Source organism: Tyto alba, unplaced genomic scaffold, assembly GCF_018691265.1.
Source record: "Tyto alba isolate M040663 unplaced genomic scaffold, T.alba_DEE_v4.0 Super-Scaffold_7, whole genome shotgun sequence".
Classification (NCBI taxonomy): Eukaryota; Metazoa; Chordata; class Aves; order Strigiformes; family Tytonidae; genus Tyto; species Tyto alba.
The window spans coordinates 11,131,633-11,157,343 of NW_024881328.1; the positions used below are offsets into that span (position 1 = coordinate 11,131,633).

A 25,711-nucleotide genomic window follows, 5' to 3' on the forward strand; every position below is an offset into this window, starting at 1 on the left:
GTGGCGGGCGGGAGGGCTGCCCGCCGCCCTCCGGGGACATAAAAAGCCGCGGCCGGAGCTCCCCCTCGTCTTTCGGCGCTGGCGGCAGCATGACGGCCGTCGGGGCGCAGGTACGTCGCCGCCCGCCCGCCCGGGGTCCACGGGGAAGGCTGCGGGGCCGCGCATCCCCCCCCCCCCCCCCCGCGTTGGAGGGGCCGGGGGTGGGGGGGGGAGGGCTGGTGCTTCGGCTTGACCCTCCTCGGAGCCGTGGGGTGCAGCCGGCAGGACACACGCACCCCCACCCCGCCTTTCTCCGGCCCGGCAGCGGCTCTCCCGGCTCCCCGCCGCACCTGGAGCTCAGAGCCACCACCGCCTGCCCCGCGCAGGGCTGGAGGAGGGGGGCTGCCTGGCTTTTTCATTCTATTTCGGACCCTCCTGGAGGGTTTCGGTGAGGAGGGAGCGTGTGTTGCCCACGCGGGTTCGAGGGGGCGGCAGCTGGAGACACCCCCAGCCCCGGGGAAGCCGAGCCGCGCTGGCTCCGGGGCGAGGAGCCGGCGAGAGCGGGAGAGCCCGGCTGGGCGCAGCGCGGGAGGGCAGTGCTGGTGTTTGTGAGCCGCCTCCCCCCGTCCCAGGCGTCGTTCTCCATCCTCCCCGGGGCTGGCGGTTTCCTCCAGCCCTGCCAGAGCAGGAGGCCGGGCCGCGGGAGCCGTGGGGCTGGGATCCTGCTCAGCCCAGAGCCTTTGTGATCCTGAACCCGGACCTTGACGTGGGAGCATTGTTCGTGCAGCCAGAGAACTCGGAGAGCTTCACCCACCCTTCCTTTCTTCTGGGTGCAGCATGTAACTGCCCTGCCCTCCCTTGCGAGAAGGGGTTTGATCTGCACAAGAAAATATTTTCAAATGGAGGCCCCCGGTTTTGTCCCTCTGGTTTCAGTTCACCTTTAAGTAGCACTGTTAATTCAGGTTTGGTTTTTTTTTTTTTCTTACCCCCACTATCCTTTAAGGCGCAGAGGCTGCTGGCGCACCGGAGACCCCAGAAATCCTTCTTTGAGACGCTCATCAGGAGCCTGATCATCCTGTGTGTGGCCATAGCGGTGGTCTTGTCCTCCATCTCCGTCTGTGATGGCCGCTGGCTCTTCGCGAGGGGGCAGCTCTTCGGACTGTGGCACTTCTGCACCGTCAGCAACGCCAGCGCCCTGAGGTGTGTCACTGACCTCAGCCTGGCCAGGGTGGAGGGGCTGAGCGTGGGGGCGATTCCCATAAGAAGCTTGGTGTCCTTTGCCGTGGTGGTCGCTATATTTGGCCTGGAGCTGCTGATGGTGTCGCAAGTGTGCGAGGATGCCAATGCGCGGCGAAAGTGGTCGATGGGCTCGGTTCTTATCCTCGGCTCGTTTTTGCTCTCAGCCACCGGGGTTCTGAGCTTCTCCATCCTCGTGAAGGATCACCTCACCTTCACGGGCTTCACGCTGACGTACTGGTGCGAGTTCATTGCTGCCTTTCTCTTCTTCCTCAATGGGATCAGCGGACTTCACATCAACAGCCTCACGCACCCCAGGAACAGCATAGGCAAAATCTAGGCGCAAAGGGTGTACCTCTGCCTTCATGTAATCAGCTTTGCCAATTAGACTGGAAAAAAGGGAGTCTAATGAATTTTGAAAAGGACGCCGTGTCTTAAATTGTGTGCAAGGAGGAGAAATGAGTCAGTCTTGATGTCTGTAGAAGACGTACCCACCCACTGGTCAGCATGGAGGGCTGAGCAACGTGAGAAAAGCAGAGACAGGGACTGGCTGCTGCTGCAGTGTGGTTTTCTGGAGGAGTCGATTAAAGAAGAGGGTGTCCCATTAAACATGCAGAGGGGTGGCAGTCTGCAATATACACACATGGGCTGTTTTGAGGCTTACACAAAGCCTGCACTGCTATGGGTTTGGTGTTGCTATGCTTTCCCCTGTACTCCAAAGCCTCCGAAGAGTGTGACACAACTTTGCTCTGTCCCAGGGACAGATGATTTGTGCCTGGCCATGCTCTCTGGTGTTGAGTATTGAAAATCTTCACTGGATCTCACTCCTCAATTTCTCTTTCAAAAGAGAAAGCACGCAGCTCTTGATCTGATCACCTGTTTTGTTTCCTGCTGGCACATTCCCTGTATCTGTCCTTTCCTCTGTGAAGTTTTTCTGGGACACTTCTCACAGAGGCACAGGGAGATGTAACTGTCTTGGAGCCAAGGGCAAGCGTTGGGTGATGCAGGTGTACAGGGAAGGGTTCTGATGCCTTCCTCAGGCAGCCGTGCACGTTCCTGTCCTTGCTGCCTCTCCACCCTGTCACTGCTCCTCTGCCACCCCTACAGGACATGTACCAAATGGTCTCCCCAACTGGCTCCTGCACAGCCCTTGCAAAGTTCTCTGTAACAGGACATTGATCTTCCTGGTTCCATTTTTGTCCTTTTGGTGGAAGAGGGACAAGTTCTGCAGGGGCTTTAGGTGGGTGTTGTGGCTGGGCACACCATGCTGACACCACTACACCTTCTGGGGTGTGCTTTGGTTGTCAGTGGTTGTCTCACTTGAGGCAATGGGAAATCTGCTCATCCTGTCGCTGAGAGTCTCCTGTAGCAATTCTTCAGGAAGGAGAAAGCTCTAGGTCTTTCTGACCAGACCGAGTCCTTTTCTTCCCCTGATTAACAGTAGGACTGGGAGGAGAAGCCACCCATGATTGCCTAAGGAGGGGCTAATGGGGGCAGCTCTAATCTGTCACAGCTGGTGGAAATACAAAGAGTCTTGGTCAAAATTATGTTATGGCTGGTCTTCCTTCTGCCAGTGCCTGAGTCAAGATCTCTAAAATTGCTGCAGCTTTGAAGTTTCCTGTGGGGTCTGATGTAAAAGGAGAGACCTCAGCAGGAGACCTCAGAGGTTGGTTGCCCTACATGTATCCTCTGGGTCCAACATACAGCACTTGGTTGTCCACAGATAAAAATGTCTTCAGAGTATTTTGGGGTTTCTGGTTTAATGTTTGTTTTATATCTGCCGGTAAGGCTGCCTCTATTTTTGTTTTAGGACAAATGGTTCTATGTGTTTAATCTCTGTAGCTTGTCTGATAGCTGTTGAGCAAGGTTTTCATTTCCTGTGCATCAAGTTTGACACAATTTTTCACCTGAAACAAAAGCATCATAGCACAAAGGCTGAGAAGGCTGTGTAGGCGAGCCATGAGTAAACAGCTTTGTCTTTGAAAGCTAAGAATCTGAAGTCCTGCTTGAGCATACATCTGCACTTTCTGAATGTGCTCCTGGGGACTCACTTGTCTTCATGAGGACAGTGTCCATTCCTTCTCAGATTTCCGTAACTTTTTAAGATGACACTCCCAAGCCTGTTTTGCAATTCAGTTTCAGACCAGACTTGCTCTGGACGCTGCCAGTTGTGCTTTTGCACATGAATCTCGCCATCTTTCTGGTGAGATAACGCACAGAGCTGTGCTACCCAGCCAACTCCTGAAGCTCTTGCTATGTCTGGGGCTCTGTCAGAGCTTCTTGACCTGTTCTCAAGGACAATGACTTGTGCCCCTAACCTGCCTCTGAGCTGTGATTGTGTCTCTTTTTGTCAAGGTGCTTTTGATTTGCTACTTTGCTCTGTTGAAGACATACTAGTGGGCTGAACTTGCAGACGCCTGTGTGAACAGTGCTGTTGGCTTTAGCAGAGCCATTTACCCCACAAGAGAGAGTCTGCAAGGTCTAGCACCAAACTGTTGCACTTTGGTGTTACCAGGTGGTAAAGTGCCTTAACTAACCAATAAATCAGTTGTGGTGCCTATGCCAGGCAGGACAGCTCCCCTACACGAGGTTAAGGGTGTCCATGGCTTGTCTGGAAACACAGATGTAACTTCAGAGTGCCTTCCTGGTGACACCCAAAACTGGAATTCAATTCTGCATGTACTCCTGTTTGTGCTAGTGGGAGGCCGTGCCCCCAGCCCCCTCCCTGGGGGAAGGCAGCTGTAGCCAGACCGAGTCCCAGACGGGTGCCTCCCACTCGGGATAGAGGGGGGCAGTGAACAATTGGCCACTGAGTTCACCCAGTACTTGGTGCAATTGTGGATAATCTTAGGATGCCCTCTGCTAGCTAAAGAAGAGGCCTTTTGTTGGGGGTAGGGAATCCTCTAGGGAAAACACAGTAACTTTTTTCCAACTGGCTTTGTGTAGTACTGCTTGACTTACTAATGCTGGAAGAAGATGCATTTTGATGGCTAAATATTACAAAACAGGGTTGATTGTCTTGGAGACACCTTTATGTACAGCGATCTGTGCAGCAATGGGTAACTTAATTTTCTAAAGCCTGTGGAAGTGTCAAGCAATATTCCTGAAGTTTGTTAAATAAATTTATTTGAAATAAGATAACTGTAATTATCTCTTTTTATATTTAAATATTGGGGGTTCAGATTTAAGAGGATGAGTGGGCTTTACATAATCTCCCAAGTGCCATTCCGTGTGTTTACCCAGCTAGACCAATGAAGAAACAACTACTTGAAGGAAGCCAAGGCCACATAGCTGCTGCACACTCCCCTCTCCTTTCCCCTCCAACATATCAACACCAACTCAAGCAGCCAGCACTGCTTTCTTGTCTTGCAAAACAAGAGAGGCAGTCAGCTGTGCTGCTTCGTGGGAATTAGAGATAACCTTGTAGGCTCTTAATGATTTCCTGCTGTTGCATGTGCTCTGTTTACCAGCTAAAGAGCTTTTTCCTGTGTCCTTCACCTCCCTTTTCCCACACTGCACCCTGTGCCTGAAGCATCCTTGCTTTTTTCCCCAGCTCTGCTTATCTGGCCTCCAGAAGTGGTATCTGAGTACAAATGTATTTATACAGGTTTTTCCCGAGCTCACTGTATTAGCAGGTTTAGTTAAATGTCAGGAAAACAGATTTCCAGCTTCGCCACTGAATTAGTTTATGTAATCTCAAGAAAATTAATTAGCACCTGGTGTTCTTTCTGATGGGAGAGGTCATTGGCCTGTCTCAGATGGTTTAATATATCTTAAAAGCAGGGTAATGATCACATCTTGGTAAAGAGCTGCTTAGACTTGCTCAGTTACTAACTTTAATTGAAAACTCTTGCACAAACCATTGCTTGCAGATAGGGAATAACGGTACAGGGCACGCTAGCTGGGGAGATATCCTAGACTGTTACTAGTATTTTGATTTTAAGTAGCTCCATCAGCTGTGCTTGGAGGGACACCTGGTTTGGGCGTTGAGCTTTGCTTGCTTTTGTAAGTCAGGAAGGTGATTACGGGAAGATGACTCTCCTCACCTGCCTTCTCTTTCACTGCTGGGGCCTATGGTAAGCAGGTAATGGCCCTTCTTCTAAACATTCCATATCAGCTTGCACATGTAAGAAGGGCCTTATTTCTGGGTGAAAGAAAGGTCTGCCCCTAGGGGCTGTACTGGAAGGGGTGTTGGCTGGATTCCTGGGGTGTCTTACCTTCCCGTGGATCCAACCCCTCTAAATTGGCACCACCCAGCTCTGAAACTGTTCATTTCAGCTCCCCCCCCCCCCATGCCTAGTGAGGTGGTGCACAAAATAATTATTCGCTGCTCACAACAATACTGCTTTTTGCTTCTGAAGGCTTTGCTGGGAACTTCCTTGTTGCTGTGTTGGGAAAGAAATGCCATTTAGCACTTCCTCTTAAATTCAGCCTTAGGTATTAGACTGCTCATGTTCAGGCTACTGGGTCTGCTGCCTGCACGGCTGGGTTGCAGAGCTCTAACTGGCTTCACAGAGGCCCTGGAGTGAATAGCCGGAGTCTGTCACCAGTGTCCCAGAGCAATGATACCTGCTTGGCTGAAAGATGGTACTCAAGTCCTGTTTACTGATAGCAAGAGCCTGCTTTACACTGAATAGGGAGGAGGGAGTATAGAGAAAGGGAAGTTGGTGAACTCTGAATATGGGGTCTGTGTTGAGTTTGTGACAGTAATTTCATGCCACTAACTGATGCTGGAGTCTGCATGTCTTGCACTCATTCATCTCCTGCTTTTTTGCATTGCTTACTGAGATTTACTTCCCCGTTCCTCTTCGTCTGCTTATAAACATGGCAGCATAAGTAGCTCTTTCCTTTAGTACTCTTCAGTGCAGTTACTCAAGAGAGATCCCCAGCAGGGAAGGGTTCTTCTGCATTGCCAGTGCAGAAGGTGGGCGAGGTGAGAACCCATCCTGCTATGGTGGTGTTTGGCAGCAGCTTTCTCCCCCTAGGTCACAGCATTGTGATGCCTGGGGCTGCCTGCTTCTGGCACTTGCTCCAGGGGACTTGTTCTTCCCAAAGAGCCAAGGACTCCAAATGCCAGCTGCCATCCAAGGGTTTTTATGGTGGATCCTCAGCTTTTCATATAAACCAGGCCAGCTCTCAATGCCTGAAGCAAACATGTAATAGAGAAACTGGAAGTATTTTCTTTTTGCAGTTATTTCAGGCAAGTCAAATAAAACTAAAATGGCCATGTAAAACAATAATTTATGCTAGAACTTTTTTTAGAATACAAAAACCAGCAGTGTTTTGCTTTGGGGTATATGGTTCACGCCTGTTTGACCTGGACTCCTGTACAAATAGGTATCACGCTCAGCTTGGGCTCCACCTGACCTTGTGCTATCAGTGCCAGTCCTGACTACTCACTGCAAGGCTGAGCTCTTACACTGGTTTGTGGGAGAGCCAATAATTGCATCAGATCTGATTAATTACATGTTATTGTATCTCTGAATCTGTATTTCTTCATTTATGCTGGAAGAAGGCACTTGCATTTAAAACAAACAGCTGCTTTGGCTTGACTGATAAATGTTTATTTCTCAGACAGGGAACATACAAGTTGTTTTACTCTTCTTGGTCTTATCTGTAGGCCGGAGAGAAAATTAGGCTAATGGTTGTATCTTTTTGGAAGTATCTGACTTGCTAAATATGCTGGGACAGAGTGAACCCCCAAGAAGGTTGGAGGCTCTGCTTGGCTTGGGTAAGTCACTCGAAGGTGCACGGAGGGGCTTTCACTTCTCCCTCAGTCACAGGACTGATCCTACTTCTGCTCTTCCTTCCACTTGCTTTCGCTGAGTTTTAAAGGATAATGTCAACTCAAAACCTTTCCATTTCCAAAAACTCAAGTTTAAAATTAATTCCTGGAAATGTTTGCCTGTTCACTGCTTTATATTTTATTTTTTAACCTGGTTTTAAAGAGGTTCAGCTCTCCCACTGCTGGGTGACCCACACCAGCAGTCAAAGCCAACCGGGCAGGGGAGGCCGGGGAGAACGCGAAACCCTCCCTCCTGCCGAGCTGTCCTTCCTCGCCCGGCTGCCCTCAGCGGTGCTGCCGCAGTGCCAGCTTCGCCAGGGAGGATACGGGCTGTGCCGTCCCTCTAACTGTCAGCACAGAGACATTTCTCCTGAATCTCGGGGTTTGAAACAGTGCTAATAGCACTCAGAAACCTGCTTCTGCACAGGTAGTTTAACTTTGAAAGCATCCTTTGAATTTCTCTGCACGTTGTTTGCCCCTTGGTAAAATGACAGAGGTCTACCATGATGCTTGGTGTGAATAAAAGCTGTTAGGGCGGTTTTGGCTGAGCAGTTGGGGAATGTTGCTCTGTCAGCATTTGACATACCATACACCTTTTGCCAATGTCTTGTGGATGACTGGGAGGAGGGAGAAGCAGAAGCGTGATAAGCGCCACTTGCTTTCTTTCTGTTCAGTCATCTTTGCCCTTGAAGAAAACCAGGCATGAATTGCCCCATCTGGGGAAATGCAGATACAAAATCAAGTAGGAGGCTTGGATTGCATTTGTTGGATTAATTATTTTTTCCCTTTCCCACTCAAACCAGGGAAATTTGCTTAACAATTTTATCCTGAAGAACATAAAGCTTAACAGAAGCTCAGACACCTTGGCACAGTGTATTACAGTACAGTACAGTCTTGCAAATTTCAGCACGCTGAGTGATCATAGACTCTTTTGCCAGCCACTATGGTGGTGGTTCTCACGAGATACCTTGTACTGTGCAGCTCAACTGAGTTTTAAACATCTCAAGGGCTTTCACTGCTTCCCTTCAAAGAGTAGCTGGACAAGTCTCAGAGGTACAGACACAATAGGAAAGAGCCATCTTACTAAAGTTTTCTTGGCCACCCTTGGAATATGCTATAATAGCTTTTTTACCATTTCAGAAAGATACAAAGATCCAAATTGGACTGCTGTTATTTCTGAGGTCTCCACCATTAGAAGAGACAAAAGAAGAAAACTGCCTGAACCTGTCACTGGAGCATACCTGAGCAATGGATATGCAGTCAGAGAGGAAAGAGGAGCTCAGCTGTGTTTCATGTTCCCAGTGTCCATCATCCATCACGACAACAGAAAGATTTTGAATCTTTGTAAATTTTAGGGATGAATTAATCTCGCGTTTCAAACCCCTGGGCTGTGTTAAAAGATGGCATGTAACATCCATTGTACAAAATTAAATGTCCTCCCAGCTTCAAAAGCAGAAGAAATAGAGACCATCTAAAACTCACCAGCCTGGCTTAGCCTGGAACATGTTGCAGAGCCACATGGAAAATGAAAGGTCACATTTAAGGTAGAAATAGCAGCCGAAAAATATTGGTATGGAAAGAAACACAAATGACTATGGCCAGAAACCCAAGGAAGAGCATAAAGTTTTGGCCCATTTTGCCTTGCAAATAACTCTGGTGCTACACAGGATATAAATGAACAGATGTGCTTCAAGAACTGTTGATCTACAGCCAAGTCCTGCTTTCGGATACATACACAGGACTCCCAACACAGTCCATGGGATTTAACCATGTGTATCTGAGCACGGAGGTATCCTCCAGGCATACGGTGTTAAAGCACGCTTGATCTTTGGAGGGTTGCTCTCCTGTGCTCTGGTGGGCTTGACCTCACCATCTGCATCTCTTGAGTTAAGCCACTTCCTCCATTACTCGCTGAGGTGCTGAGATGCTGACGCAAGTGTTTGCTTAAATGCCATTGCCTCCATTTTCTCTGAACTTCCAGCTGAACCTAGGTAGAAAGGTCACAAAATACTTAGTTCACGTAGTTTATCTTGGAGCCGTGCATTGCGGAGAGCAGTATAACAGGAAAAGGAGAGTGGGTTACCTTTGCCAAGGTCTGAATTTATTTATTTAACCCCCAGTTTAAGGGTTTAGGGTAGGGCCTGTTTCTTGTCACTTCTAGTGATACTGTTTTGCAGCCACACAATTTTCTGTTAACCTTTCTGTTTAATTGCAGGTGAAACTGTTCACAGAGTTTAGCTGGCCTTAGTAAGTATTTGATTTAGATTTTTCCAAGATTTTTATTTTAGTTATAAAAACAGGACATTTTAGAACTCAAAGCTAAAAAAAATGCAGATTTTCTTTTCAAAACAACTTTTTCTGAACCCTGTTAAAGGATCAGTCAATTTCAACCCCCTCCTCCATTTCCAAGTGACTTTTTCATCCAACTTTAGGAACTAATGGTTTTTGGTTCTTTTTCCTTCCAATAACCTCAGGATCTCCCAGGTTTGGATAAAGTTTCCCCCCACCTCTCCCAGCAGCAGCGTTTCAGAGTGCAAGTTCTAGCCCAGAAGCCTGGAAGTTATCATATGACTACAAAGGAAACAGTCCCTCTTCCAAAAGCTTTACCTTATGAGAGTCCTAATAAGCTTGGACTGGATACAGCTTTTGATATATTCCCTCCCAAGGATCAAGCAAAAACACCAGCCATGGGATGACAGCTAATAGCATCATACATCAGAACCAGTTGATTGTCAGTGTGACCATGTGTGGGATGGTGCTCTCACCCTCCGTTCCCAGACAGTAATGATGCTATCTGATTTACAAAAGGGCTGCAATAGTTGAGGTGAAGTTTGCATCTGGCATACAATTACTTAGGCTTGCCAGGCCTAGGAGGTATTTCACGAGTGATGTTAGGTATCTGGGAAGAAAGCCCTCATATAAAATGTGTAATTAATTGGAGAAATGAGGCATGCTAGAGCAATAAAAAATAATGTTATATACACAAAACTCACCTCACCATTAAGAAAACAATAAAGTACAGCCACGACAAAGCCCTGAAATATAAAAGAACCATGGTCACAGAATTAGAATTGCAGTTTCTGCTTTTGAATGGGGATGAGGCATCTCAAGGGAAATCAGGCAGCTTGGTTTTGCCATTGGGACTCTGCTCTGTTGCAGAATTATATGTTTTACCTTTTTCTTATTTTAAAGAAATAATAGCTTGTCAAATATTACCTGGAATGATCCAAGACCCAATTCGAAAAACAGCTGAATTTCCATTGTGCCACTGCTTGCATCTTCAGGGAAAAAAGCAAAGATAATATAGTGCACTCCAAAGAGAGGGATGAGGAGGAGTGTTGACTTTGCAAGTCTCCTGAGAACAAAAACAGAGGGGAAAGTTGTTGGAGAAGGAACAAGAGGAGCTCAGGTGGGCTCACGTGGCATAAAGTCGAGATGTAAGGGACATACTTGTATTGGCTGAAATCACTACTCCGTCCTTCAGGTGATCTGAGCTTCCTCATCAAGATTCTTAAGATGTTAACAAAAATAATGAAATTAATCTGAAAAAAAACAAAACAAAACAAAACAAAACAAAAGGAAGAATATGAAAAACAAACAAACAAACAACAAAACCAAATGCCCAGTAACCACTTATGTAAATGCCAGGAATCAGCAGAGCCAGTTTGGGGTGTTCTGGGTGAGCAAGCAGAACAGAGAAGAGAAGCTGGGGCTGGCCTGGCAGTGCCCCTGTCCCCATCCCAGTCCCTGTCCCTGCCTCTCCAGCTTGCCCAGCCACCCTGGGCTTGGGTGCTGGCTGCTTTCCCCACCGTTTTGCTGCAGCTTTAGTTATGGGGACAATCAGGGATTATTATCCAGGCAAATCACTGAAGGGCAGGGACAGCAGGCACATTGGTAGGATCCCTTCTGGCTGAGGGGTTCAGACAGCCTCTGCACTGCCTGGCCCCGCTTTGAATGCCAGCAAAGGGGAAGCACTGGAGCTACCGCTTGCTGACTGGGACTGCAAATGCCGTTTGTTTCCTGCCAAAAGACACAGCGTGGTTTGGGATGATGGAGGGAAGTGGTTAAAAGTGGGGATAGGAGAGAGTGGACATTGAAGCTCTTCCTTTTGCATTTTCCCCCTCTCCAAGGGTGGGTACCAGATAAAAATGCTGATCTGCTGCTCAGTTTGGGGCAAAGGTGAAGCAACAACTGTTTCTGCTCGTCTGACCCTCAGGCAAAGAGTAGGAATCGCAGGGTCGGCAGAGCCTGTCTCTCTCCCAGGGCCAACTTGTAGCACTTGGAAGAGACCTTGGTTTTATCTGCCCTTCACTTCAGGGCTCCCAATATCATCCTCTGCTCCTCCTGTACCGGCACAGCCCGCCGACCCGCACCCACAGTCCTTTTGCAACAGCCTGCACTGTGGCAAGCACCTTAGCCCTTCCCTACGCCTGGAAACACCATCGCAGTGATGCACCCTCTTCATGGTGGCTTCTACGTGCCTGTGGGTGTGGGAGCAGGCTGAGATGATGCATTTCCCTAAGAGAAGTGGGTCTACTCTAGGTGGGACAGACCCAGGATGCCCATGGGTTCCATAAATTATTGGATGAAGAGGAAGCAAGTGGCTGCATGGTCTGGGCTGCTGAGGGTGTCTGGAGAGGGCTGGAAGTTTGGGGAGCTGGGGAGGGGTGAGAAAAGGAGTAGAGCTGGGGTAGGGAATATGAAGGAAAGCCTGAAATATTTTGAGGGTGTTGGGAGGAAAAGGAGGTTCAGATCTGGGGATTCTGGGGTTTTTAACCCCGTAGGCCAGACATGAAAGGTGTAGGCTGAGCAGGACTTTTGGCTGATCAAAAGTACTGGGGAAGGGGGGATGGCGGGATTCCTGTTGGGAGGGATTGCCCGCGGGCAGCACAGCAATGAATGTTAGCCTGGGAACACAAAGGAGTTTATCGCTGTTGATTTTCTGCCCTTTGAACTGCTAAAGACTGCGCGCTGTGAGGAATAAAGAGATTAGATCTGAATTCCAAATAACTAGCTGTTTGTGGCTACGGCCTTGAGACAAGTCTCCTTTGGGTAAAGAGGCAGAGTCATGCAGGCGGCTCCTGACTTAAGTGACTAAGGTAGATGTGATCAGGATTTTGAGGAAACTTGGAAGGGGATAGCAGGTGGCGTCCATCAAAAGATAAATTAAGATTGTGCTATTTTAAGTATTGCTGAGTGGCTCCTGGAGCTGTAAGAGTTGTTTCATTAAGAAAAATAAATGCTGTGGCCTGGGTTAAGTTGATCCTGAATCACTTGGGTGGTCTTCTGCTTGTCTTGTGGGAATGAAGGATTGTTTAGTGGTAAATGGGAGCAGAACTTTAACACACCATCTTTGCTGCTTGGGTTTTCCAAGAGAGCATGCAAGTGTTGTAGTTTGTGTTCTGTAAATATAATGGCAACACAAAAACCTCCACCAACTCTTGGGTTCTCACTGGGAATGTAAGCAGGTTACCTGGGAGTAACTAGCAGTTCACATGTTTCTGTACTAGGGCTTCAGAGAGATTGCAAAGTGGTCTGCCCCAGAGCACCTCTCTTGGGCAGAACAACTATCTCCAAGAAGCAGCTCCAGCCTCTTGGTACCCAAGGCTCTGAAGGTGAGCACCAGCAAATGCTCATACCATAGATGCTGAGTATTATGTGTACCAAACTCTACTTGACATTGCTACTGCCTTGTACTGGGCAGGTCCACACTGAGTTTCAATGCCTATGCCTTATTTCAGTACAATTGCAGTCCACTAACATATGGTGCATGCAGCCTGTGAGTTGCTTTCATTGCTGAAAACAAAAGCTAATGGTCATGTAAGGCAAATTGGTTTTGGCTTTGCTGAGAGGGGCATTGACCGGGAGACACAAAGGCAATTGTACTGATATGTACAGCCACTTCATTTCTCCTCCACTGCCTTCCTTGAATCAGTCCAAAACAAGCTTCCACAAGCCAGCCAAGTTCATATGAAATCAACAGGATGTGGAAACCTGATCTTCTTCAGGCTTTTGCTTCTTGGGAGGACACTCTAGCTTTCCTTGTGAACTTAGCTTCGGGGCATTAGTCACTGACTAAATCCTGCTGAGCAGAAGTTGCTTAAGCAGTAAATTCATGTGTCACACCAGTTCAGGCACATGTCTAAGATCAGTTCATTAACACACTTCTAAAGCATGTTGAGTGGATGATCTCTGACTTCACAATATTTTAAAATACAGTTTGAATCTGCTTGTCCCAGAAAAGACTTACAAAAATAGACAAAACTACGGGGCCTCTAATGATCCACCAGGTATTGGCATTAGTGTTAATGTCCCAACACCTGTAAAAATAGAAGAGAAGGTGCAGTTAGTTATGAAAACACTGGTATCTTTTCAAAGAGGTTAGTCTGCTTTGCACTTCAGATAAACCCCTATTCCCTTCTTATATGAAATGAATTTCCTGTTCTCACTTAGCAGTACAACATTTATGACAGAAAACTGTCCACCTGCGTGGGACAAAAGTATATCCTGCCCTTACAGTAGAACTACTGTTCAAAATTTTGGAATGGAGAAGCGAAAGGAACAAAGTTTCACTGATCATAAAGTCAAACACAGATGCTGAAAACATTGTGGGCTGAGTTCATACTTAAAGGCTACCGCCTATCCTTGAAAATGCTCAAATGAAATTTGAGGCTCTTTCTCAGGTTGCTCAGCTGGACCTCTGCTCCCACCCACGCCAGGACTCAGGCTCACACCACAGCGGGGTGGTGGTTGGTTTACTTGGCTGCCAGCGGTTAGAATTGAGCAGGAGCCGTGGAGCAGCCTGCGGGGGGGCTGCAGGCTCCCCCTGGCATGTCACCTTCTCCCCCTCCACACAACTTACCCAATGTTTTCATGGAGCTGTCTAGCAGTCGCCCATGCAGCCACAAAGATGGTTGGGGCACCTACGATTGGAAAAGCTAGTTACTGTTCCACAAGTCCATCCCAAAGGCAAAACAAACCCACAGTTATTCTTACTGAAAGGAGAACCAATACCCCATCCGAGGCCGATGAACCACCAGAGGAACTTCCTTTCCGAGAAGAAAGAAATAACCAGGAGAGTGTGGAGGTACAGTCCCTCCACGAGGAGCCAGCTGTAGTTAGACATGATACAATACTGAAAGAAGACCATGGTGAGCTTACACCCAGCCTGAAGAAAGAGAACATAATTAGTTTCTGCCTGTAGTTGTATCTACCTTCTAACAGAGAGTGAGCTGTAACTAATAATCTTGGGAAATAGAGATTTTTATAGTAATTAGGGGACAAAACGGGTGGCCTTGAGACAGGCATTCCCACAACAAGAAAAGCAGGACTGGCACTCGTAAATGCATTAATCAACTGCCTCACTAACGCGAACCAAATGTATCACAGACACATGGATTTGGGTTACTGTCTCAAGAGGAGTTTCACTATTACCATATTCATTATATAACTATATTCACTAATTCCCTATTAGCATCAGTAGCACCAATATCACCCTAGAGGAGCACATGAATGTATTTGTCTATTTTTTTTTTCCTAAGAAAAAGGGTTGATAAAGAGAAGTTAAAATTTTCTCAAAATGTTCTTGTTCAACAACAAAATCCATCAAAACTGGGGGAGTAAAGCAAAAGAAAAAAGCTTTTTTTTTTTTTTTTTGTTTCCCTCCCCAATACTTATCTTTTGGTTAAAAGCATTAAACATGGTCTCCAGTGCTTCCCGCCCTCCCACCCCCACACCCCAAGTTTTCAAGATGTTTTACTACCCATAAAAAGAAAAAGGAAAACATAATTAAAAATTTAAGAGGTTCCTTTTCCAGGGTCTCTGGGTGCAAACCCATATCTTACTATCAGGTCTTGCAATGCAGTATAAATCAGCAATATCTAATGTGTTCTTGTACTTTTCCTGACAGCCCCACCTACCAGGATCTAAAATCTATTTAAGAATCTCCACCCTGGTTGTGTACCCTGTGTTCACAGCCTGAGACACCCGTGTTTAGGCATTTCTGGGTCATTGTGACAAACTACTGGTGTCTTCTGTGGCCATCTAGTCAACACAATCAAGATGATGAATGCAGGTACCTACTTCAGACTCATCTGGATGCCCTCTGCTCCAATACTTGTAAAGGCATCTACGGCTGGGAGGAACCACACCTGGGTTTCTGTGTGTATGCTCCAGCCTGGGCTGCTTTTGTGCCCCCATGCATCATCCATGCAGAATCCTCCCAGATGGGGAAATCTCAGCCAGGAACAACCAACATGCAGGACCGAGAGGTGGAGAAGGGACAGGGTGTACCTTTCCTCTCCCATAACCCCTCATGCTTAATGGAAAGCTGAGACCGAGATTTCATTCCCTGCACGCTAACTACTGCTGGGATCCTGCTGGGAAACTGAGGCGTGGAGCAAGCTGGAAGGCAGAGGGTTACCGTGTATGCACCACAGTAATTTGTGTCTTCAGATGAAAACAAAATGGCATCTTTGATGAAGTTGGATGAGGCTCGCAAAATGAATGATGTGAAAAGATGCATGTGGATGTAGTTCCTCGTACAACGAAGTCTTCTGTTACAAAAAGAGAGAGATATCCTGTAAAGTTACATTCCTAGACAATGTGGGTAACTTGTGGCTGTAAACAGCAGATTTCAATCCTTATTAATGATAAACGGACAAATTAAGAACACTGTTTTTCTATCTGTGAAAGGAAAACTAATGCATTTCCCAAGAGGGATATCCTAGAGAAGACCATAAAAAGCCAAAGTCACCTCTGCTCCACCAAGCTGAACGCTGCCAGAAGAACTGTGATTTCATGCCAATATGCTTGGTCTAGCTTCCCTCCCTCCCTTCTGGAGTAACATGAACCCAAGGTGTTTATTCACACCTGGGTGGATTTATTTGGTTTGCCTGCATAGTGCACTTGTTTTCTGTATTAAATCCCCACATAATCTGGGTCCAGAGGCTGTCCAGCCTGAAGATGAATTTGCAAAATAACTGGGGTTCCTTCTGCCCAGAGATGCTGCCCTGACACTTACTGTAATGGAAATTAATTTCACTGATAAGCAGCAAAGTACAAATTCCAGGTTATAAAGATGCGTGAAGATAAGCTGACTGTCAGATCACTACTATAAACCTGAAACACCTTCCCAGAAGTCAACGCAGCAGCACTCAGAGCAAAGTTTTAGCCACAGTCTCAAGTGGGGAAAAGAACAGCAGGGGGAAAGACACTACCCAAGGAACACTGAAGTCACAGGAAGATCTCAGCAGGGAAGCAGTGAAAATGCCAGTCTGCAAAATACACCCAGCTACCTTTTGGAAAGGACAGGAGAGCACAATATGAGAAGCAGCTCTGACATTTTCTGGGAGACAAGACTCAGAGATAATTTTTGTCACTGATCTCTGTGATCGTTTTCAGAAATACTTAAATTTTTCACTTGCTCTGAAAGCCAGCAGAAGAATCTGTGTCAACTGAGATGACCAGAACTCTTGGCCAAAACACAAACCAAAGATGCTTCTCCTCACCTAAAAGAGACCAGGACCACTAAGGCAATCGCCAGTGTCACAAAGGAGGTGCAGTATCCAACGGTGTACATGGTCTTCAGAGTCATGAAATAGGAACGCTGCAGAGGAACACATAGTCACATCTTTAACTTTGACTGTCTAGTAGAAATCAGCCCATACCAAGAGAAAGCTGTGTCCTCCTATTTAACAAATAAATACTGTTGTAAAATCAGCTACTGAAGTTTTACCCTGAGCAACCCATCCTGAGCACTTGGAGGAAGTATTTATGCTGAAAAACACCTGTAACAATAACCCCCACCTGAGTTAAATCACAACATCATTCAGTCTCTCCTTAACATGTTCCTCCCCCAGGGTCCCAAAGCAGCAGATCTGTGATCACAGGCACTCAGACTCACTCTTGCTTCGTTGGCTGTGTCGTTAATGTTGTAGCCACAAGCGATATCGGGTCTTGGATATGGGTCTGACCAACCTTCGCTTGTACAGTTTCGGTAGACAAAACCTGTGTGGTAACAACAAAAAAAAAGACAGAACCAGGTATGATCATTTCCAATTATATCTTAGTTCTCCTCAGGGGTCAGTCACCAAGGTATAGGGTTGCTCCAAGAGCAAAGAGAATATTTTCCCCCAGGCAGTGCACTCTGCATAGCTGGAGGTGAAATGCAGCTGAGATAATGATGTTGATACTTGCCCAGTGTACTTGTGTGGGTCATAATATTGTTTGCCCACTCAGAGATGACTGTGATGGATGTGTTTTTATTAATTGCAACATAAATAATCCTGTTCGGTACATCTTGTGTTTCTTGGCCAGTATTCCAAGATCAGCAAACACATGACTTGTTCAATCACAGATTCATACTCTATGCAAACCTGATACTTTCCTGAATGCTCACACCTTTTTACTGTGGTTTTGTCATAGTCTGAAGAGAACACAAAACTTTAGATGGTCACAGATTTTTGGTGAGATTTGAATGAAAACTAGAAGTCTTGTCCCCACAGCCAAGTCTGAGCATTATCTTACACTGTTGATTTCCTTGCTTACTTGTAAATTAAAAGCTAAGATGGGATTCCCCTCACTGAAGTTAGACTTCTGAATGCTAAATACTTGAGTCCAACTGTGTCCCTCATGGCTGTATTTCTAGTCAGTGGAGAAAAAAAGGCATTTGCAGAATTAATCTAATTTTCAGACAGACATCTGCAGAGGGCAGTTTGTCTGACCCACTTCTCCTGAGGCATCTGACTTTTAGACTCCTAAAGCTGAGTGACATGGATCCCCAACAAGTTGCACATGGTTGGATAGGACAGGTTTGAACACATCCATATTCATGTTTGGCTCTAAAGTGGAAGTTGGAAGTTCTGCCCCACACACCTTGCAATCTCACTGGAAGGAAATCACACTAGCAGGCATGTAAGTTATGCACTGAAGAAAAGAGAAACTTTTACAGAGAAGTAAAACCACTGCCCGATGTCCTAATCACATTAATCCGTCAGGTAGGAGCCACACTTTAGAAACCTGGAGTGAAATCCTGGCTTTGCTCCAGTAATGTCAATACTAGCAAGGACTTAGAGAGGACCTGAAATCAGCAGCCCTTCTTAGAGGAAGCTTTGCCAGAAGGCACTGTGAAAGTCTATTTTTGATCACACATTTAGCCATGGGGACTCTAGAGCATCCAGTTCCTGAAAAACATCCCCACAGTGTTGAGTGAATGGAGGGAGATGCATATGCATCAGTGTTTGGCACTGGTTTATGTTCTTTGGCCCTGCTGGGACTGTCAGGACAGAGTCAGGGCTCCTGCTACCTCTGGGCTAATTCTGGTGACCTGACAGCATGTCTGCACGTGATCTGAACTCACCTCTGTGGAACTGCAAGGCACAGCAAATATGCTGAGACCTCCAGGTGGGAAGACCTCTGGGTGTGTCAGAATCAGACTATTATTCTGATGCTTTTATGAACATCTTGTTTCAACTTAGCATCTTTGAAAGGGCCAGGCTTGTTCTTTAAGCCAGATTTTCTATGCCCTGCTGCAGTGCAGCAACAACAAGAGAGAAACAGCTCTCCCAAACAGTTCTCCTCAACCTGCCTTGGCACTCAGCAAGGGAGTGGTATGGTGGCAAATTCTCTACTTCAGCTTCAATTATTAAGACACGTACTTAACTCAGAGCAGAGTGCTGTGCTTGTAAACATGCCTGTAACTAGTTTTTGCCTGAGGATGTCAAAGTAGATCAGACAAGAAGAGGTGAAGTTCTGTGTTGGTGTGTGCATGTGAGTGCACCATATGCAAAGCATGGGAGATTATGCAGGGCGTGGTATATTGATAGACATGAGCACAATTTTAACAATGCTACTTGCTTATGGGTGACACACACACTGGGGAAACTGCAGCATGTCCCACTCAGAGCAGACTTGGGGTCTGCAGTCTGTCTAATGACCAATCCACGCTTGGTGTTTACTGGTGCCTTGGAGGCTTTTGGAGTTGCTTAGGCAAGGGGGAACACTGGCTAAAGGGATGGCTGTGGAACTGGGGCCATCTGAAGTGGCCTCCTCTGTCCCTGAATCCCCACGGCCGTCACACTTTTCCTCGTTTCTTGCCTGAGACACAAAGTGCAGGTCTGGATGTGAACTTCAATTACGTTACTTGGTTCCAGATTATTTTGTTTCTTTGGTCTGTTATATGGGAAGGGGCCAGACAGTCTGGGCTGCAAATGCAAGTCTAGATATCAGTACAAAACTTGACAGCACAGAGACCAGGGTTTGGTCAGAGCTCAGAGCTCTCTGCACCCCTTAACGTATGGGTCTTTGGCATTTGCAGCTGCCCATCTGCTTTGTAAGTGGTGAGGAGGGAAAACTTTGGCTTTTTTTTCAAGCAAACAGATCTTTATTTTTCTTTTGCAAAATTGCTTCAAACAGGACAACGACTGTAGCAGTAATTAAATGCATGAGTCACAAGCCAACCACAGTATAAAATCAGAGAAGAATGTGGCTATGAGAATGAGAATAAACTATTGCTGACTTTGACCCAAAATGCCAGATGCAAAGACCAAAATAAGATGAAAATGCCAGTGGACCATGTCTCGGGTTTCTGTTTTGAACACTGTCACTCTGATTATTGCTTGTCAGAAGTGGTTCAGCTCTCAGCTTCTCGATAAGGAGGGCAACTAAAGTTTAAAGCTGTTAGACTATCTCCAAGATAATGCAATGCACATTTGAGATGTAATTGTGACCTTTGGATGTACAAATTCCTGTTTTCCTCCCCAGTACGAAGGCCAGAGGCAGGGAGCAGTTCCCTCTAGTGGCTGCACCAGCAGTGATTTCATTTAATGCATTTAAGGGCCGGTATCACTATGCTAAAGATTTCTAAGCGCATGCCAGACAGATGATTTCTTCAGCGATCTGTGTCTTTGTGTAGTTTATCCTCTGCCTTTAAAGCAGATTATAGGATTCAATGAGCAGCTACTGTTTGTATGTACAGAAAGGAGTATGGTATTTATTTTAATCTGAATGGCTCATGTATGATTTTATTTAAAGAACACTAAGTGCTTCACCTCTGACTTATCTGTTGTCTTTATTAGACAATCTAATACTTTGTCTCCTGTTCCTCCCACCAGTTACTCCAGACTAACACTGCCTGCTTTTCAGTAAGTACTGGACTTCATTAATCCGTGTCCTCCAACTGAAGAATACAAAACCCTCTTCCAATTTAGAACTTTAACTCACCAAAGGGAAATGTAAGCACATTTCTTGGGCATTGCTGAAAAATACAAATGAGCAGAAAGCAGGCAGAAAGTCCTACTTAATGTCTCATGATTACCATAGCGTACTGGGAATAAATTTCACTTCATTTCTGTCTTAGAAATCATAGGGGAAAAAAAGGCAACAAACATTGCTTGAGCTTATCTCTTTTTAAGTAAGTTGTTTGGTGAGCCATGAAACTTGAGTTCTCATGAATTTGTGCCACTTGTGTGTAGCCTGTCATAGCCAAGGGATGAACCCAGTGCAGATTTCCTCTTGATGGAGATAAAAAAAGGGATCTTTTCCCACTGTCTGGCAGGCTGTTTTGCCAAAACTTGTATGAACTAAATACTGTGTGAAGTTTTGTCCCTGTCAAGCTCAGCTGAGATCAGCCACTGGCTCTAGGAGTTACTAGAGGCGGAAAGACAGACAGAAATACAGAAACACAGAGCCTTAGTGAAGGAAATTCTTTCCCTCAACAAACCATGCTAAAAAGCTGCTTTTCAGGATAGCATTTACTTCCTGCACTTTTCACCACCTGGCTAAGAAAAATAAACACTTAAAGCATCTTATTTTAATTCCAGGCTTTCCCACATTTAGCTTAGTGTTGGAAATGGAGCTGCTTAGTGATCATCAGTCTTTAAAAGAAGCAGGGACACAGTTTCACTTCAAGTTCAGACCTGATAGTGGCATCTTCGTAAATAACAAAATATTGCGAATAAAAAGCACCTGGGAAAGAAAGCTTATTTTTAGTGTTACCTTTTTTCCCAGTCAGCATCTGGAAGAACTCAGGGCAGTGAGCGTTGACAGTCTGTCCCACAGTGGATGAAGGCCAGCAACTCATGTTATCCCACATTCCAGCACATCTGCCTGGGGGGGCAATAAGGAAGCACCATGCAGTGTGTCCCAGTGATGAAACACCATGAAACTTCTCCCAACAACGAAACACTAGGAAACATCTCCAAGCAATGAAACACCATGCTAGGTCTCCCAAGGACCAAGGCAGCTACGGAAACAAAGATGCTCAGTACTCTGAAAAGCAAGCTGGATGAGACAGGGCAAGTCCTGCTGAGACCTGTCAAGACCTGGATAGGACAGAACAGGTCCTGCTTGCTTCAAGCAGCCCCAGCAAGCTTCAGACCTGTTCCATTCTCATCCTTGACTCCACTGGTCTCTACTAGCCAGACAAAGAGTAACTTGGGCCATTGTGAACTTTACGTCAGGCTCTTGGCTACCCACCTGTCTTCTGGTAACTATTGAACAGCCCTGGAAAGATGAAGGAAACCAGATGTGAATTTTTCAGTTCACTTCTCAGTCTTTCTAAATCTTCCACTTTGAGTTACCCCTGGGGTTTTCCTTACATAATCATTTTGTAAACAAACAAACAAAAAAAAGATACAACTTGACCAGGAGTTTAAACAGCTTCAGAATGATACTGGGGAAAGGGAAGAGAGAAACAGTATCAATCCCGAATGCCCTGCAGGCTCACTGAAAACCAAGGGGAGGAAGTGCTGAGAGCTGTGTTGAAATGCTTCATGCTTTATAAGGCCAGCCTCCATTAGCCTGACAAAAATATTTACATTTCTAGAAATGTATTGATTTCCTCCTGCACAACAGTGCTAGTGCCTGGAAATGCAAAACTTTTCACAGCCAGGGCACCTCAGCTCTGATGTCCTCCCTCTGCCAATGTTTATAGGACTTGGTAACCATTTACTTCAAAACAACAGTTTAATAACAAATGAAACATCACCTTGGGTGATATTTATGCCTAGCTGTGCTGCATTGTTTGGGTTATTGAACCTTCATGCCCACACCACTGGCATAAAGCCCCCAAATCAGACTCAGCACACAGAAAAACCTGGCAAAAATTACAATGTTGCAATGATCTCTGCCCAGGAAGAAAAAATAAAAACCAGCCGAGCCATTCCTCCTGCATTCCTCCTCCTTCTTGTCATTCCTCATGGAGCAAAGCTGGTGTCACCCACCCCTGCCTAGCTAAAGAGCCTCCTGGGCAGAGGCAGAGCACAGCAGCACCGTCCTGACATCCCTGTGCTCTTTGGGACCTTCCACAAGTAGCAGATAGAGCATTCCCCCAGCAGCAATACACAGTGTCACCAAGAACAGAGGTCCCAAACCTCCAGCAGCTTCCTTCCTCTGCTCCCAGCACAGTTTTTGCTGCCCAAAAAAGAGCATGACTTGAGTTATGTTAATATAACATTTCTCCCTTCGCTAAGCTAACAGTATCACAAGGGCAGAGTCCCTTTTTTCTCATACTGCAGGAGGATAAGAAACACATACTGCTCAGGTCCTTTGTGCCTGATTCACCTGCAGCTAATCCTGTGTGTTTGTGCCATTTTCACAGAGATGTGAGCACTGCAGCAGAGGCGGCATCATGGAAGCTTGTCCCCCGTTTTGCCCTTCTTCCTGTCCACACAAGTCAAAGCTTCTGGATCCAGCTTAAAGCTGGATTAAGTCTCTGCTGAGGATCTACTATTTCACTGAGATAAAACAAGACCATCTGTAAAACAGTACTGCCTGCTAATGATAGTGCTGGTCCACACCTGCATGGTCCTGTAAAGTTTAACTTGTTTGCATCTTCAGAGCTCTGGTGCAAAGCAAATGCAGAGCTCAACATTAGAGCCATGTTACAGGATCAATGCAGAAAAAATAGATAGGTTGTCAAACCACTCTGGTCTCTGGTGAAAGGCACCGGGAAGGAAACAAACCATACTGATATACTCATATCATCAAACTTCTTATATGCAGTGAGGCAGAACTGTATTCTGTAGTGTCTGGCAACCTGCCACAAGGTACCTTGTCACTGCCCTGGAGCTGTCTGCATCAGTCTGCAAGGCTCACAGGGATAAAACAGGGGCAGAAAAAATGCAAGACAACCTAAGAAACCAGGCAATAGAGCTTTCCTCTGAGTCCTGCCTTTGGGCCAGCTCATAGTGAAAAAATTCTGTGTCTCCAGCACCCTGTGCTAAAGAGGAAGGCTTTGAAACTAAGAAAAAGCATCAACTCTTGCTCCACACCTTAGTTTATCTCTGCACACAGCACATCTCACAGGAGCTCCTTCACTTTCCACACTGGTGAGGACCTTGCCATGCCGTGGTCCACAAAAGTCACCCAGAAACAGTTCAGTCAGCAAGATGCTGTGAAGGACCCATCCTTAGTGGTGATGGCTAGTCACACACAAAAAATAGTCACATCTGTTGCATCCACCCAGTGTACTTTGTGAGAGGCTGACCCAGCTGCTGCTCCTTTGGGGCCAACACGCAATTCATAGGCAAGCTTCAATAATTGCTTGCAGTCATCTCCCTGAGACCCCTCACACATGAACACGCTTGCTCAGCTGTAAGGAAAACTGTCTATATGGGGAGGACTCAGTACCACAAGACCTTCCCAGACCAAAAAACTCCTTTATATGATGATAAATCCTCTCTGAAATGCAAGAGCTCTGTTACATGACAGTAAGGTAGAGCAAGGAGGAAGCAACAAGGATCTTCAGGCCATGTGATTTAAATGTTGGCTGCTGGTATTCATTGATTTTGAAGGCAAATATAGTTAAGTAAATTTGCACTTACTGGCCCGACTTTATAAAAATATTCTTGTCCAAGATGAGAAGAATTCCAAGCCCTCTGCAATTTGTAAAGTTTTATGGCTGATGTGCTTCCTAGGTGTGAGGAGTGCAGCTGAGCAGCTGAGTTAGAAGGTTCCTATGACTCTTGTTGTCACAGTAAGGTCAAAATCCCACTCCTGGAGCCTTATAACAGATCTTACCTGTTTTTCTGCTCCTAAATGAGAGATGCATACAAGGGACGTTTTTCCTATAGGAAGGAATGTGGGGGTATCTGATTTTGAGGCACCCAGATCACTTGAGAGCTGTTTTTATTGTGTACATTCATTCAGCCTTTACCTGAGCTCTGGAGCAGATCGTTTTCGGGCGTTCTGTTCTTTACCTCCAGGGAGAGAGTCTTGGCACAGTTTTCCTCCTCCTTTTTCAGGACGTTCAGGAGGTCACAGACAGGCGGGACAGCTCTGATCTGCAAATTTTAAAAGCAGTGGAATCACTTTTCCTCTTAAAACTGTCCCCTCGACAGGATTTACCCTTCTTATGTTCACATTCCTCATGCAACTTTATCAACTGATGATGGGCAATATTTCCTTGAAATACAGTTAATTTTACTAATTAAGTCTGTTTTTTTTTATAGTAGCAGCAGGCAAGCACAGACTGGGTTTCTGCCTTCTCCCTTTTGCTGACATTACTGTTATTGAGGAAAATGAATGTGTTATTCCACCAAATTAAGTACATGAGCAGGATGCTCTTCCAAAAGACTGCTGAAACATCCAGAGCACTACTGGACTTAATTACTCGCCCTGAGCCGTGTTAAACCACAGACCTGTCAGGTCATTTTCCTGGGCATAAGTGATCCAAATACGTCCAATGGTTGCAGACCACCCAAGCCTGTTTCTCTGCTACTGATCAGGAAGCTGCAGGAGCCAATCTGAGAGCAGATCTTTGTGAGAACCTAGGTGGTATTTTGTCCTAAGGTAATTTTCTTACATTCCCATCTTGCCCTATCCTCCTTTCTCACAAATCAGTGTGGAAATGCTAGTCTTAACTCAATCCTGACGTAGCAATTAAATGTGAAGTTTATGTTATATGTAGCTGGGCCAAAATGAATGTACAAAATGGCTACAGACCATTAAAATGGCATGTAGTAAAAATAATTGTAAAATTATTTGCAGGACAAGCTCTCGGTTGTTATGACTTGCAGTAAAAAAGTACTTTTTGCATTTCTGTGATTTCACCAGTTTCTATTATTTTTGACAATAAAAATATTAAATATAACCGGGTTCCCATTTTAACAAATTAGATAATTCCTCCCTCATGAACAAACCCAAAAATCTTTATAAATTCCTACTATGGAACTTATATGTGTGTGTATATATATATATGCATATGTATATACACACACATACTCAAAAGATTAAAAGCAAGTCATCATGATGTATTATTTGAAAAGTATCAGGTAGAATTTTTTATGTTCTTTGTGCAGGAAAAGTTAACCTGGATCTTATTACTACTCAACCTAACCAATCTTGTAGCATTGCTGATTATTTTCAGATTAGATTTAGGAGAGAGAATGATCACTGAAAATCTTGTAATGAGAACTACTACTTTTCTACAGTTAAATTTTAGCCTAACAGACATCAGTGACTATACTCCCACACATTTTGGCTGGAATTATTCTGGATATTGTATTTCTGAACAAAGTTTGATCTTTTCAGCAAAGTATCATGCCTCATCTAATTGGTCTGTTGTGCTTAACTTCAGCATCTTTCTCCCTTGTCTTTGTGCATCATGAAATAATTAAACTAAAACCCACTTGGTTTTACATAATGTAATGAGTTTTCTGGAATCACACATGCAAAGAATTCAGATGAAATAAACTATCCTCTGATGCCAGG

The 25,711-nt window shown here is 45.6% G+C and overlaps 2 protein-coding genes across 2 annotated transcripts in view; one reads left to right on the forward strand and one right to left on the reverse strand.

Moving 5' to 3' along the window:
• Positions 1-4,353, forward strand: TMEM37 (transmembrane protein 37). Its single transcript, XM_042784318.1, has 2 exons — positions 1-110; positions 983-4,353. The coding sequence occupies exons 1-2, from the start codon at positions 90-92 to the stop codon at positions 1,553-1,555; spliced, it is 594 nt and encodes a 197-aa protein (XP_042640252.1). The 5' UTR covers positions 1-89; the 3' UTR covers positions 1,556-4,353.
• Positions 3,845-25,711, reverse strand: part of SCTR (secretin receptor) — a 24,349-nt gene continuing 2,482 nt past the window's right edge. The window contains exons 2-14 of the mRNA XM_033003501.2: positions 24,156-24,282; positions 20,996-21,106; positions 16,905-17,008; positions 16,510-16,607; positions 15,423-15,555; positions 14,015-14,168; positions 13,863-13,923; positions 13,251-13,320; positions 10,451-10,542; positions 10,217-10,355; positions 9,994-10,035; positions 8,807-8,987; positions 3,845-3,855 (exon numbers count right to left, since the gene is read on the reverse strand). Coding sequence (XP_032859392.1) covers positions 8,811-8,987; positions 9,994-10,035; positions 10,217-10,355; positions 10,451-10,542; positions 13,251-13,320; positions 13,863-13,923; positions 14,015-14,168; positions 15,423-15,555; positions 16,510-16,607; positions 16,905-17,008; positions 20,996-21,106; positions 24,156-24,282 — 1,308 coding nt within the window. The 3' untranslated portion in view covers positions 3,845-3,855; positions 8,807-8,810. The remainder of the gene's footprint in view (positions 3,856-8,806; positions 8,988-9,993; positions 10,036-10,216; positions 10,356-10,450; positions 10,543-13,250; positions 13,321-13,862; positions 13,924-14,014; positions 14,169-15,422; positions 15,556-16,509; positions 16,608-16,904; positions 17,009-20,995; positions 21,107-24,155; positions 24,283-25,711) is intronic.

Bases quoted from the DNA above. Each gene is read 5' to 3' on its own strand.
- TMEM37 (XM_042784318.1), top strand. From the start codon at position 90: ATGACGGCCGTCGGGGCGCAG. The intron at 111-982 runs GTACGTCGCCGC...CTATCCTTTAAG, and splicing joins TGACGGCCGTCGGGGCGCAG to GCGCAGAGGCTGCTGGCGCA.